This window comes from Cajanus cajan, chromosome 2 (assembly GCF_000230855.2).
Source record: "Cajanus cajan strain Asha chromosome 2, NIPB_CcT2T_4, whole genome shotgun sequence".
Taxonomy (NCBI): Eukaryota; Viridiplantae; Streptophyta; class Magnoliopsida; order Fabales; family Fabaceae; genus Cajanus; species Cajanus cajan.
The window spans coordinates 72,926,203-72,941,611 of record NC_138518.1 but is presented as its reverse complement, the minus strand read 5'-3'; the positions used below and the strand labels follow the sequence as shown (position 1 = coordinate 72,941,611).

The following is a 15,409-nucleotide window of genomic DNA, read 5'->3' as shown; positions in this document are numbered from 1 at the left end:
ATTTTATAGTGGAAGATTAAGTGGCCTACTGGTCCCGTGGTTTTTCCTTGAGAAAGGTTTTCCACGCTAAAATTTCTGGTGTAATAATTTTTACGTTTCCGCTCAGTGCCCATTTTGAGTTAACAGAGAAGGGAAATTATGATGTCATTTCCCAACAGGAATATGTTGATAACGAAAAGAATACGATTCAAAATTCATTCAGAAGATAAGCATTGTAGTATACGTTTCACAAACAAAAGGGTTTAATCATTTAATTTTTATGGATTCAACTGTCATAACTAGAAGCGATTGAATTGATTCCAAAATTGTAAAAATGCACCCGACCCCTCCTTTACATATATCCTTTTAGAAGCTGATAATTATGTGTGATCAGAATCCACATGGTTAGGACCCATGAGAACATGAACATGAACACAGTTGTGTATCCCAATCCCATCAAAGTATAAAGTTCCGAAAAGGTTAAACTTTGGGACAGATGTGTTCCGAAACAAAATGATAAAAAAGTCCAAATAAACCTGACAGAAGATAAAACAAAGCGAAACCAGAAAATGCCAAATCCTTCACTTTGACCCAAAAATCTGAAGCATGCAACATTGCCTAACATAACAACATCCTCCTCAAAACCTCTAAGGCTCTAACTCTAACTTAACTCGCAATATAATAGTAATCATTAATATACAGCATCCACAATATAGGCAAACATAAGAAAGAAGTATCCAAATTTGCAATTAAGGCTATTTACATCGGCTTAAATTTGAATGTGAGGTTAATGATCGTTTAAAGATTTTATCCTCTATGAAAGTAGTTTGGTAAAGATAAAATGATGAAGGCGAATAATACCTGATATGCCGATGTTGTATGGGGTTAAGGGGTAGGGGTTAAAGCTTTGTCTTCCTTGTTACTAATAGTGTGGTGGAGGTTACTGAAGTACCTGCAAAGGACCTTACATTTGACAGCACTGCCAAAGACATAGAAGCCAGGGGCAACCATTATCCTAACCACACTAGGGACCAAGTTGGAGTTAGAGGCCTTGTCCCCACCCATGTCCTCCATGTAAACAGAATCAAAGTTGATCCCTTTGTCCACTCGAAAAATGGGGAGGCCCGGGTGGACCGAGTTAGCCAACAAATGCACCATCCACACGCTCTTCGAGGCCCCAAAGAAGGCCTGCAAGAGGGCCTCGGGCCAGGCCCGGTTCCAGCCCAACATGGCCACAATCTCGCTCATCTTCCTGTCGCAGAACCTACTGAAGTCCTCGCTGAAGTGCCTCGTCCCTTTACTCAACACCTCCTCCCACGTCAACGCGTGAAGCACGTTGAAACACTCATAACTCGCCTCACACCGCTCCACGGGGTTAAGGACCGCGTTGCACGCGTTCTTGCTGAACCCTATCGTTTCAAAGTCTTCGAAGAAGGTTCTGTTGAGAAGCGCCTCGAGGTACAAGAGCATTGTTCTGGGGCTCTTGGTGAAGGAGACTTTGACGTCGTAGGGTTGGAGGAGGAGGGAGAGTTTGTCGCTGACCTTGCTCCCCATGTGCCTCAGTTGCATGGTTAAAGAACGTGAGAGAAGCTTCACACACGACCTCGCTTCCGAGACTGCCACCAAGAAGTGTTGCACGACTTTGTCTTGGTGGAGGGCAAGGGTTTGCGTTGTCCGAGGTTTCAAGGGTGTTGTGGGAGAAGTGGCGTTGGTGCATTGTTCGAGGCCGGTTTTCAAGGTGTGGCAATAGAGTTCCAGTTTGTTGAGTTTCTTCTCCAACTCTCCCATGGAGTGCATGAGTCTGGAAGCTTCGAGAAGGGCTTCGTCGCGCTTCCTGGTGGCGTGGACGAGCTTGTGGGAGAGTTCGGCGAGTGCGATCTTCCAGTGTTCTTCACGAGGGTCTTGTTGAGAGTGTGATGATGAGGACATGGGACTCTTGCGGGTGAGCTTGGAGACGATGGACCTGAAGATGCCGTTGGGGCTGGCGAGTAAGGAAGAGGAAGAGTGTTTGGTGTTGGTGTTGGCGTTGGCGTGGTCGAAGGGGAGGATGAAGATCTTGTCGCGGGAGTGTGGCCTGCACTTGTTGCAAGACACGGAGGCATCTTCCTCGGATTCCGACCTCTTTTTCTTGTGTTTGTTGTTGTTGTTGGGTTTGACGATGGGTGTTGGAGGGTGGTGTTGAGATGGGGTGTGGCTTAACTCGTCCAATTCACGCTCCTCTTGAATCTGCAATGATAATTGAGAAATGATGAATGTGAGAAGTGACATGATGCCATGTTAGAAAAAGAAGAAAAGGGAGTACTTACGGGGGTGAATTGAGGGGAGTGGCGAGAAGGGAGAGGAGGGGGGGATTTGGAAGAAGAAGAAGAAGAAGAAGAAGAAGAAGAAGAAGCCATTAGAGAGTGAAATGAAGGGTTGTGAAATGGGATTTAAGGGTGACATGGAAGGAAAGGGTATAAGAGGAATTAGAAGAAAGGGTAATAAATGGGATTCAACTGCCCTCATTTATTCAGAGTGCGGTGGATGATGAAACCACCAACCAAGTCTCTGTCAGATAGGATTACTGCATGTGAGCATATTAAATGACCCTCCCTTCCCCTCTTTCTCACAAATTATCCTATGGAGTATGGAATATGCATCCACCACTTCCAACTTTCAATATATCTAAATATCAAGAGTTCTTTAGACATTTATTGTACTTTTTAAAGACTTATTTGTTTTTTTTTTTTAAATTTCAAAACTAATGTAATGTAATAGTGAGAATCATTTTTAGAGACTAAAATCACTGTTTATTTACACGCATTAGTCTTCATAGTTTTCTTAATTATTGCTTCATTAATAGAAAAACAGTGAATGATAATATGTTTGATTTTTATTTAATAAAATATTATCAAAGAATGATCTTAAGTGTGAAATATATCATCTTTAAAAGAGATACTTACTTTATATACACTTAAATTATTCAACATAGACTAATTAATATTTCTCATAGCAAATACTTCATACCAATGTCCGTCATGATTATTAAAAAAAATTCTCCATTCATAAATTTTCACATTTTATCAAAATGTTAGATAAAATGAATGTTTACCACAAAGAAATAAAAAGAGAAAAAATATCTAGCGATATGCAACATACTTTGAAATCATAAAATTATGAATGAGAATTTACTATTCCCATAACACCATGTCCATCTCCATTTATTTCTAAAATTATCATTCACTGAATACGAAAATAACACTTATTCTTAGTAACAATTTCATCTATATATATCCTTTCAAGAATGGGAAGTTGGCAGTGAACATCATTTTCATAGTATTTAATATTTGTACACGAATCCTCAATGGGTATGTACCTCATAAATTGTATCTCTTTCGACACATTCATCTCCTCTGAGCCACATCATTAATTAACTCAGATCCTTGCCATTTCTCATTGATAAATACTCCACTACAGTATATAATACAGTTTAATAATTATATCATTACAATGGTTTTATCAAGGACAAAATATTGAACATTAACACATCTACAGTCTACACATTAAGATTAATTGAATTTCAGTATGTTAAAATACGCAGTTCATAATTTTTATTAAAAAAATATTTTTTATCTTTCATAGAAAAATTCTTAAAAGCATTTTTAGTTTATATTCAAACAACCTTTTCAAATTAGGATAAACTGTTTTTCAATACATCAAAAAGTCCTATCATAAAATCAAAAGTAACCTATAAACACTTTTAATTTCAATGCGATACCTTTTCAAAACAAAATAAGACAAAAAGCCAAAACAGATAATAATTTGATTATAATGATATCAGAAATCTTAAAATCAGAACAAAGAACAAGTAAGTATAGAAAGATTAAAAAATGGGCGTTAATAAGGTTGATCGGTATTTCATCCTTATTCATTTTCACTTGATTGGCTTGCCGGTTTATAAGTGTACTGTCAACATCGTGGACTAATAATTAGGGTTGTGCAATGTCTTTTTATGCATGATCTATTAACTTAATTCCGAACGATACACAAGATTCATCAATTTTGAATTACCCATTGTGACTAAGGCATATGTGTCCTAACAGCGATATGTGACAACCATTAGAAGCCAAGGTGAAAATAAGCATTGTAGAAAAGGCAAAAGCCAGAACCCAACTTGGGATACCTAAGCCAACGAATTTCAAATCCCAAGACTGAACCCTTTCAGTTTCAACAGTGTTTGGAAACCAATCCAAAAGGGGTCACAATGTGACAACACAATCCTTCAACTTTTGGCAAATTTCATACCACCACCAACATTGGCTGCCATTGCCATACCATGGGAGAATTTTTGGTATTCTTTTAACAATACTTTAAATTGGATTTAATAACATTTTGAATTTAACCTAACTGTTAAGAAAAACCAGAACAGAGAAGTTGAAACAGAAAAAACTGGAACAGAGAAGTTGAGTTTCTGGTTTTTTTTTGTTTCAATGAAAGGAAGAAAAGTGGTTACACAATTTCATTATTCATTTTCACACTCTCCGTAGAGTTGCATTACATCAAATATATGACAAGAGAGATTTCTGATATGCATATCATATGCTACAGTAAATCTCCACAAAATAAAGATAAACACTCCTTTTTACCTAAACATTTGTCCAAGCAACAAACAAATCTCTTGAAATATGGATTTCCACTTAATTATACCTAACCACACCAAATGCAACTAAGATACAAACAGACATAAATATTTAATATTTTCTTAAAGTATCTAGAAAAATCTTAACTTCTAACACTCCTCCTTGAGATTTTTCTTACATACTCCAAGCTTAGATCTTAGCATTTCAAACTTGCTCTTTGAGAGAGCTTTGGTCATAATGTCTGCAATTTGATTCTCAGAGCTGCAATGCTTCAAGCTGACTTCCTTTGATTTTTCTGCTTCTCTGATGGCATGATATTTCACTTTGATGTGTTTGGTTCTACCATACTGGACAGGATTTTTTGCAATTGCAATGGCTGATTTATTATCAACCCATATGATAGTAGCCTCATTTTGATGTTGTTTCACATCACACAAAATTTTTCTAAGCCAAATAGTATGATTTGCAGCTGCTGCAGCTGAAATATACTCAGCTTCAGCAGAGGATTGAGCCACTACTTCTTGTTTCTTTGAATTCCATGTGAAGACACCACTCCCAAATGAGAAAACATAGCCAGAGGTGCTCTTGGAATCATCTATGCTACCTGCCCAGTCACTATCAGCATATCCTTGAAGCTCTCCACTCTCATTTTGTAGAAACCACAAACCATAATCAGTTGTACCCTTTAAATACCTCAAAACTCGTTTTGCTGCACCATAATGAGCTTGACTAGGGGAATGCATAAACCTGGACAGCAAACTAGCAGCAAACATTATGTCAGGTCTGGTGGCTGAGAGATACAACAAACTTCCAATTAAGCTTCTATATAAAGAAGCATCAACTTTAGCAATAGCATCATTAAGTGATAGCTTTTCATTTATAACAAGTGGAGTGTCCACTGGTTTACATTTCTCCATATGAAACTTTTTCAATATCTCCAAGACATATTTTCTTTGGGAAATGAAGATTCCTGCATCACATTGGTATATCTCCATTCCAAGAAAATAATTCATTTGTCCCAAATCTGACATTTCAAATTCATTCTCCATATCATGCTTGAATTGTCTAAGGGAATCAAAATCACTCCCTATGACCAGCATATCATCAACATATAATGATATAATGAGCTTCACTTCATTCTGGGACCTTTTTACATACAGAGTAGCTTCATTTTCACTTCTTTCAAAGCCTTTTTGCAAAAGGTAATTATCAATTCTGGTATACCAAGCCCTTGGTGCCTGTTTCAACCCATAAAGAGCTTTATGGAGTTTGTAGACTTTATTTTCACTTCCCTTAACTTGAAAACCTTCAGGTTGATCAACATAGATGTCTTCTTCAAGAAAACCATTTAAAAAGGCTGACTTCACATCAAAATGATAGATCTTCCAACCAAATTTTGCTGCCAATGCCACTAGCATTCTGATTGTATCATGTCTTGCCACAGGAGAAAATGTATCTAAGAAATCAACTCCATACTGTTGATGATAGCCTTTAACAACCAATCTAGCCTTAAGTTTGTTTACAGAACCATCATAATTAAGTTTGGTTCTATAAACCCACTTAAGACCAATTACCTTTTGATTAATTGGCCTGTCCACAAGCTGCCAGGTATTATTTTTCTCGATCATATTCATCTCCTCCTGCATAGCAACTCTCCAACCTTCAAGTTCAGCAGCTTCAGCATATTCTTTTGGTTCCAGTGCAGCAACATTACACCTTTCGTAAATTTCAGCTAGATCTCTTGTGCCTCTAACTGGAAAATCATCATCATCCAAATTTTGTTCTTCACTTTCTGAATTTTGTTCTTGGAGATTGTCAACTTCAAGTTGCCTTTTGTTTGAGGCTTCTGCTTTGGATTTCTCCCAATTCCATCTAGATAGCTCATCAAACTTGACATTTCTGCTGACAAGAATCTTCTTTGTTGCTGGATTATAAATTCTATAACCTTTAGAGTAACTGCTGTACCCCAAGAAAATACCAACTTCAGATTTCTGATCCAATTTATCTCTTTTCACTTCTGGAACAAGAGCATAACACACACAACCAAAAACTTTGAGATGCTCTACTGAAGGCGTTCTTCCATGCCATGCCTCAAATGGTGTGTTACCCTTCAAGGCTTTAGTGGGCAACAAATTCAGTAAGTATACTGAAGTATTAACAGCCTCAGCCCAAAAAGTTTTAGGAAGACCCTTTTCAAAGAGCAAACACCTTGCCATTTCCATAACTGTTCTGTTCTTCCTTTCACTCACTCCATTTTGTTGAGGAGTGTAAGGAACAGTTAATTGATGCTGAATTCCAACCTGCTCACAGAATTTTTTGAACTCTCCTGCTGTGTATTCAGTTCCATTATCGGATCTTAGTCTTTTAACTTGAAGTCCAGTCTCATTTTCAACCATAAACTTGAACTTCAGAAAATTGGCAAATACATCTGACTTTTTCTTTAAGAAAAACACCCAACTCATTCTTGTATAGTCATCTATAAATAGCAGAAAGTATTTGCTGCCATTTAAAGATGTTGTGCTCATTGGACCACACACATCAGTATGTACAAGTTGTAATTTTTCAGTGGCTCTCCAGCTAGCTTCTTTTGGAAATGGTAGTTTCCTTTGCTTTCCATATTGGCATACATCACACAAATTAGCATTATCTTGGATTGCAGGCAGATTTTTAACTAAGTCATTTGAACTCATACGCTTTAAAGTAGAGTAGCTAAAATGTCCAAGTCTTTTATGCCATAAGAAAGAATCATTTACTGCACTTGGAAAAGCATGCATGGCTGTTTGTTTCCATTCTATTGGAAAACTTTTATCTCTCATTCTAATAGTCATTAATTCACATCCAGAAGGATCAATTATTTTGCACTTCATATCTTCAAAATGCAAAACATAATTCTTTTCAAGCATTTTCCCCACACTTAAAAGGTTTAGATTTATCTCCGGTACAAACAAAACATCATAAATATACTTGGTACCTGAGGGAGTTTCAACAGCAACAACTCCTTTGCCTTTGACATCAACACATTCTCCATTGCCAATGGTGACTTTGGAGAGGTATGACAGATCAAGTTCCTTGAAAATGCTAGCATCATGAGTCATATGATTTGTACATCCACTGTCTATGAGCCAAGCTTCTTTGTTATTGCTTACAGAATAACAAGAAGCAACAAATAATTGCTCCTCAATTTGTTCTTGATGCTCAGCAACTTGAGCTTGCTGTCCTTGGAGCTTTACTTTGTTTTTGCAGACCTTCTCCACATGGCCAAGTTGGTTGCATGCCCTACATTTGACTCCAGGTCTGAACCAGCAAAAATTTTCTGTATGATTTTTCTTTTTACAATGAGGGCAAGGTGGATACTTTTCCTTCCAAGCTCCTCCTTTGTTTCTGTCTTCTTCCTTTTTCCCTTTGCCTTTTTTCCCACCAAATGGCTTTTTACCAAAGCTATTGCTGCCTTGATCTTTGCCTTTGGTGTTAGCTGCAAAAGCACCTTCAACATTTTCTTCCATTCTTAAAGACCTTCTCTGTTCAGTAGCTTGCAGAGCATTCACAAGTTCTGCAAGTGATATTTGAGAAAAATCCTTGTTTTCTTCAAGAGATGAGATTTTTGATTCAAACCTCTCAGGAAGACAAACCAAGACTTTCTCCACAACTCTTTGATCACTAAGTTCTTCACCTAGCAATCTGATTTGTGTAACCACCTTAGAGAGCCTATCAGAAAACTCCTTCACTGTTTCAGACTCCTTCATTTTGATTGCTTCAAATTCTCTTCTCAGATTCAGCACCTTCATCCTCCTTGTTCTTTCACTGCCTTGGAACTCCTCCTTGAGTTTGTCCCAAGCCTCTTTTGCTGTATCAAGATTCAAAATCTTGATAAAAACATCGTCATGAACAGCTGCTTGTATGATGGCAAGTGCTCTGCCTTCTTTAGCCACTTCATCATTGTGAAATCTTATCTGAGCCATAGTTGGGTTGTCTGGTAAAGGAGCTGGATTGCTTCCATTTTCCACCACTTCCCACAAACTTTGAGCTCTGAGATAAGTTCTCATCTTTGCAGCCCACAAATCATAATTTTCTCCAGCAAAAACTGGAGGTGGAGGTAAAGAGCTGCTACCGGAAGCCATTCTGGATTTGGTGGGTGTTCTGATACAGGTTTTCTGGTTGGTTTTCACTCACTCACAGGCCCTCTGTTTTTCAGATTTTTTTTTTCTCCCTCACAGACCCTAAAAGATCAATGGAGCTCTTGATACCATGTTAAGAAAAACCAGAACAGAGAAGTTGAAACAGAAAAAACTGGAACAGAGAAGTTGAGTTTCTGGTTTTTTTTTGTTTCAATGAAAGGAAGAAAAGTGGTTACACAATTTCATTATTCATTTTCACACTCTCCGTAGAGTTGCATTACATCAAATATATGACAAGAGAGATTTCTGATATGCATATCATATGCTACAGTAAATCTCCACAAAATAAAGATAAACACTCCTTTTTACCTAAACATTTGTCCAAGCAACAAACAAATCTCTTGAAATATGGATTTCCACTTAATTATACCTAACCACACCAAATGCAACTAAGATACAAACAGACATAAATATTTAATATTTTCTTAAAGTATCTAGAAAAATCTTAACTTCTAACACTAACAACATATTATCATGCGCTATATGTATTATATATGTTTTTATTAGATATCCTTCTTAAGAAAATTTTACGTTAGAGATTCATATCGAATAGTAATATAATCAAAACAAAGTGTATAAATAGGAAATAATTCTTATTTTATGAGTTAATTTTATAAGATTTAATTCTTTAAGATAATATCACAATTTATTTTGACAATCCTAATTAGATTGATGGTAGAACTTCTTTCAAGCCTCTAGTACACTTATCGACGTTAGAAGACATGTTGGAGAAAGTACAGGTTGAAAAATACATACCGCTTTCATTGAATAGTTCAGTTAGGTCTCATTGAAGTAAACCAAAGTACTTTGTGAACTTTGTAAGAGTGTTACATATTACGAACAAAAACAAATTCTCCCATAGCATACAACACAAACAAAATAAGAAGACCACAAATAAAAAATTGTGTCTATAAATGGCCAAGAAGTTAACTTCATTTCCAAGCCAACAAAAAAACCAAAAATATATAATAGCATACTTCTGTATCTTGTTGGAATAAATATTGTTCTAAACCATAATCTAATCCCAAACTGCGAATGACCTATTACTTATGAGGGTGAAGGCTTAAGAAACATATCCGCTCACAAACTGAAAGTTTATTTAAATAATCAAAGAATCACTTGTCCATGAAACAGTTTTAAAAAAATTATCCTATACAGTTTAAGAATGAGGATGAAAGTGATGGTTAGGAGTAATGTGTACGTAAATACAAAAACTTAATTGAAAATTTGAACATAAAAAGCTTTTCCCTTTGTAGTCGTAAATCGTAATATTTGATTTCGATGTGATGGATGAAGAGCAAATTCCAAAATTAAGGCATATTTTATTATAGGTTCACAAAAGCTACAAAAAAAAAGGTTACTAAATGGCAAACAAAATTGGCATTAAGTTGATAAGTGTGACTTTGGTAATGTCGTTTTTAAGGGACGAAGACAACTGTACATGAAAGCAATGGATTATGTCGTGACCCGTTGTGGAGCCTTATTATCACCAACAATTGCATGGCTATTGGTACTACTTCAATTCTAAGTACCAAATGTAACCTCTCACCTCATCAATTTTTACCACAGCTGTATCTTATTCTAATTCTAAATACCTACAAAGCATTATCGGTCATTTTAACTTTAGTTTGGTGCAGTTATCCAAAATTGTTGCTCTTCTTGGCGCCCCCCCCCCCCCCCCCCCGCTTCAGTTGTTATCCTTGTGTTGAATCACTGTTCATGTTCTTATGGGGAGTTGTCGGCCCCTGGTATTCATTTTCCAATTATAATCAAATAATTTGGCTATTATAGTATTTTATTGTTTGGTTGCCTTTGATTTTTGCCAAAAGAACAAAAAGTAAAAATACCCCTTATGGCATGGGTCTTTTTTTTTTTAATAATTGTTATGTAACCCTGAAAACATTCGTCAAAGAAATCCGTAAGATTTGAAAGCTGACATCCCTTTTGCATTTTTCCCCCAGTGACATGTAAGATGGTTTAAGATGTATACTAATCGTCATTATCACTGGTCTTTTTCCTTATATTAAACTACTGATACATTGAAACATTGGGTCGCGATCTACTAGTTACATTTGATGCTTCGTGGCAGTATCTTCAGAATTTCAAACAATGTATAGCACAAAGGGTATTATAGTAAAGTTTCCAGTATTCACCCAAGTACTCATGCGCATCTAATGGCATAAAACATTGACCACCACCAACAGGCACACAACTTATGTTTCACTAGCATCCCAATTTCTCAATTGACTTCAGATTTATTTGTCTTTCCTATGGTGGATTCCCAATGTATTCATTTATTTTGTCCAGAGGGGAACCCCCACCTATGGGACCACATGAGAAATTAATTACCCCTTCTCTGAGCAAGGGAAGTTGAGCCTCACGGGCGTCAGATGTAAGATTTTAATTTAGATGGACAGAGGTCTTCTTCGTACAATAAAAGTAGCAGGGGACAAATTTTATAAGTGCTCATTTTAAAATTAGTAAAATCAAAATAAAACAAAATAATTTTCAACGCTGAAATAACCAAGAACGTCATCTAGCATTCTCCTAGTCCCAGGGAACTGACTTTCTACTTTCATTCAAGACAGTGCAGCATACACAACGCCATAACCCTAAACAAAAATGCTAGATATGAATGCAGAGCTTGTTTCAGGTACATCATCCCCGTTTACTACAAAGCTTAATTCAGTTAATTGAACAGAGTACTTAAGTTTTGTAAATACCTTAATACCGTATTTGATTTCCTTAGATAAATAAATCTCATCGTGTTTTCCCAATGGATGTCGAATACAAGGAGATATTTCTTTTTTCCACTAGAATACGCGTTTTTTTATTGTCTTTTTATGCTTTATATAGGATAGCTTTTTCTCCCCTTCCCGACTGTTTCTTTTACACGCTTAGAGATAGAAACTAATAACGAAGAACCAAGAATTGCCTTCAATTTTCCACCCAAAACATGTAATCTAAATTACACAAAATATATAATACTCTTTTCAGTATCATATCCTAAAGGTTGACTACAAACATCAAAGGGAGAAAAGGTATGAAATGAGAAATAATCAAGTTTTGAAACTTCCTAGTAAGAAATCAGAACCATTTCAATCTTTTTCCTTTGATTCATTCCACTATGAAGATAGGCCCAATACCCATTTTGGCAAAAGAATCGCACCGATGACAATGTTACTTGCTGGATCTTGAATAAAGGAATATTGAACAAACGCTGTCAAGCTTTTTAAAATGCCGTTTTGAGCCCATATCACTGAAGAAATATGACAAGAATATATGGATAAGATTGTTCTAAAACGCCATACGACCAGCCAGCCTGCTTTCAAGTATCCTCTTATCTATGGCTGCATCAATGGAGCTCATCTGAAAGATAAAATGATAATAATGATCAGTAAGTAAGCATAGACCACAAATTACAACAATAAACCGAATATTTTAGAGCATCGTCCTAGGCAAGAGATCCAAACTCTGCGAAAGAAGCTGACCTGGGCCAAGTCTGAATTCACTTGTTCCATAAAATAAATTGTAATGATGCTACGAATGGGCAAAAATCTGTTGGGTAAGACCATTTTCCACCCAAAGCCCCAAACTTAAAAATCAAGCAGGGGGATACAGAATAATATTGGCAAAACCAAACCCGATAAAAAGCATGTATACATACTCTTTTATGGTGTACAAATGCTGGGATGAAAGATCACGAAGTTGGTTGTTTGCAGCAAGCTTCACAATTATGTTGTGGTAATTATAATTAACTACCAAAAGAAATTAATACCACACCTATTTGAATCTTTAGATGCCCATAAAATAAGGAGGCATAGCTTGCAGCCATATAGGCCGTTCAAAATAAAACAGCATGCATTACCCATTTAGGTTGGAGAGAAGAGGGGGGGTTCAAAAGGATCATATTTTCTATCCATTTATTTTATTTTTGAAAAGAATTATAAATTTATACAGAATGTACCTCTTTAAATAGGAAACAATGTGTAAACAACTGAATCTGAAAACAGGAAGCATAAAGCCTACTCATCTGGTTAGATGTGAAAGCAACTCCATTTATTACAGAGGTAGTATGACTTACCTGGCTACTTTCATCATGCACCTGATATTTTGGCAAAGACATTCTTCTTTCCTCCTACAGTAACCAAGCATCATAACATTACAAACCAAGAAACAATAGTAGTCAAATGGGTTGGAACATTACAGATTTTCTCAAGAGTATAACTCACCATGGACATTGCCTCATCATCCCAAACTAAGTAGACTTCGTTGGTGGCAGGCTGAGATGCAGGAGCTTTGTTTGCAATTACTGGGGGAGGCCCGATTGAAGGACCACCAGTATTTGGGCCAGAAGCATAAGAATGTGAGTTACTAGCTACTCCACCTTATAAGAAATCAGGGGGAAGAGGGAAATGAAAATCACTTGGATCACAAAAGGGCATAGAGTTAATCTAATAATGAGAGTAAATTTCAGTGCTGAGTTTATCAATTTTATCAAAAATACTCGTGCAGTTTTGAATCATGAAATCAGTCATAATTGCTCAAGGAGTTAAAATATAATATTTACCTGGAACCCCTATAGCCTGATAACTACTTGTTACTGAAGGGTTGGCAGTCAAATGTGCATCAACAGGGACATTTGTAGGCAGCACTGGAGTAACTGATGGAACACTCGAGGACAGAGGTGCAGTAGAAATTGTCGAAGTTTGTGTTATAGTATGGTTATTTCCAACAACAGGAAATAAAGGTTGTGAAACTGGGATGGGTGCAGGTGTAGGCAATCCAGGAGGAGTAATTTGAGATTGAAGTGCAGGAGAAGCAGTCGCTGGCAGTGGAGGCCTCATGTTCTGCACAGGAAATAATGGCTGCTGAGTGTATGGAGCAGGAGGAGGAACTGAAACAGTTGGAGGCTGTGGAAACCAAGGCTGAGGTCGAGGTGGAACCACCCAAGCATTTGGAGGCATGGGTACAGCTGGATTATAACTACAGCAGAGAGGTAAGCATATGAGCGGGAATTTGTACCATTCATAAATTTAATTTTAAATGAGTGAAAATATGTAAGAATACCACTTTCACCGTATGCAAAAAATGAATACAAATATAAGCATAAAAAAGATCAATAAAATAATAACATACACTGATGGAATTGTGGGCAAGGTTGCTCGAGGGGGGTATCCTGCTCCCAAAGGAGGTGGCACCATTCCACCTACAAGCTGAGTTGATGGAATATCCACCTTGGCTGCCTTTGATGGAACATCATCCTCTGCATTAAATAATACAAAATTGTGAGAATCCTTTCATGCTCAACATGATTTTTTTCCATCACTAACATTATTTGTACAAAGCTTGTAGCTTAAGTCCTGCAAAAACACTATCAGAAACAGAAGGATACAGAACACAACAGTCACCACACATTCAACAAAATAATATGCTGTTAAGACTGGCAAATACCCCACCCACACCCCAGTTTGTAGAACCAAGTTGTATCGTGTACAAACTATAAATGAAATAACAAAACCAAAATTATATTTTATGCTCAGGACAGACGCCCTCAGATCACAAGATTACCTTCTTCACCATAATGAGCAGCCAAGATATCCGGTGGAATCCCTTGCATTCCATATATTTCAATATCCGTACTCTCTCTTCCAGGTTTTGCATTAGGCACCCTGACAAAAAAAGAGAACAAAGGAAAATCTCAACAAAAATAGACAGAACAGAAATTTCTTGTGGAAACACACAATACTTAGCAATACAATCAGCAAATTCACTTGACCAACATTCCACCTTCTTTAGCAATAGATCATTAGCATTCAGGTGAGAAACAAAACCACACTGCCCCATTCTTTTAAGGTAACCAAAGCCATAACATTCGCCAAATTTCCAGCATCATAATTATGATATGTTAATGGTAACAAGGCAACTCTTCAAAGAAACAGATTACACAAACTCTTATCGTTCGTTTAACACAATTAACCCTAACATACAAAAAGAAATGGTAAAGAGAAAAGCCAAAATGAAGAAAAAGAGGGAATTAGGGTTATACTTGGTGACGGATTCCTTGTGGACCTGGAGGACGTGGATGGCCATGCCGCCGGCGGTGGAGAGCTTCTTGTGGCAGACATGGCACTTGAAGTGCTTGGCCTTCTGATGCTGCACCAAGATCTTCTCGTCGTCGAATTCGCGATCGCAGTAGTAACACCACACCTTCGAGGAAACCCTCTTCTTCTTCTTCCCCATGGCGGCGACTCAGGTTCCGATCCCTCGAGAATTGGGTTTGGTTGGTTGGCTGAGGCCTGTGCCTGCAATGGCGGAGGAAGAGGAAGAAGAAGCTAGGGCACAGATTCAGAAGCGAAAAAGATTCAATTGCGGCCCAATTGAAAGGAAGGGAAATAGTATTTATTATTCGTGATGGGATTATATCAACGGCTCACGTAACGAACAGTACAAATCGATGGCTACCTTAGGCCCAAGGAGAAGGTGGTCCAAAAGTAATGTTGTCACGTCCACTTGTGTTTCGTAGGTTACTACTTATTAAGACTACTTTGGCTAGCTTCTTTACATTTTTTTTCTTCCCAGTAACGGGCTAAAGCCCAACAACCGGAAAATAAATATATTTTACCTATGATATAA

The 15,409-nt window shown here is 37.2% G+C and overlaps 2 protein-coding genes across 4 annotated transcripts; both read right to left on the bottom strand.

Annotated features, from left to right (window-relative positions):
* Positions 1-538: 538 nt before the first annotated feature.
* LOC109803645 (cyclin-dependent kinase-like protein) lies at positions 539-2,587 on the bottom strand. The gene is made up of 2 exons (XM_020365315.3): positions 2,286-2,587; positions 539-2,205 (listed from the first exon to the last, which is right to left on the bottom strand). Exons 1-2 carry the CDS (start codon positions 2,373-2,375, stop codon positions 865-867), a joined length of 1,431 nt encoding a protein of 476 aa, XP_020220904.2. The 5' UTR covers positions 2,376-2,587; the 3' UTR covers positions 539-864.
* A 9,100-nt stretch (positions 2,588-11,687) lies between these two features.
* Positions 11,688-15,169, bottom strand: SUF4 (zinc finger (C2H2 type) family protein). Of its 3 annotated transcripts, XM_020365670.3 has the most exons (7): positions 14,823-15,167; positions 14,345-14,445; positions 13,913-14,039; positions 13,344-13,759; positions 13,006-13,160; positions 12,858-12,911; positions 11,688-12,142 (listed from the first exon to the last, which is right to left on the bottom strand). In XM_020365670.3, exons 1-7 carry the CDS (start codon positions 15,014-15,016, stop codon positions 12,071-12,073), a joined length of 1,119 nt encoding a protein of 372 aa, XP_020221259.1. In that variant the 5' UTR covers positions 15,017-15,167; the 3' UTR covers positions 11,688-12,070. The 3 variants fall into 3 exon arrangements, with proteins under 3 accessions (XP_020221259.1, XP_082925095.1, XP_020221258.1); XM_083068969.1 differs by having other exon boundaries at positions 11,688-12,911; positions 13,006-13,085; positions 14,823-15,169; XM_020365669.3 differs by having other exon boundaries at positions 11,688-12,911; positions 14,823-15,168.
* Positions 15,170-15,409: the final 240 nt, after the last annotated feature.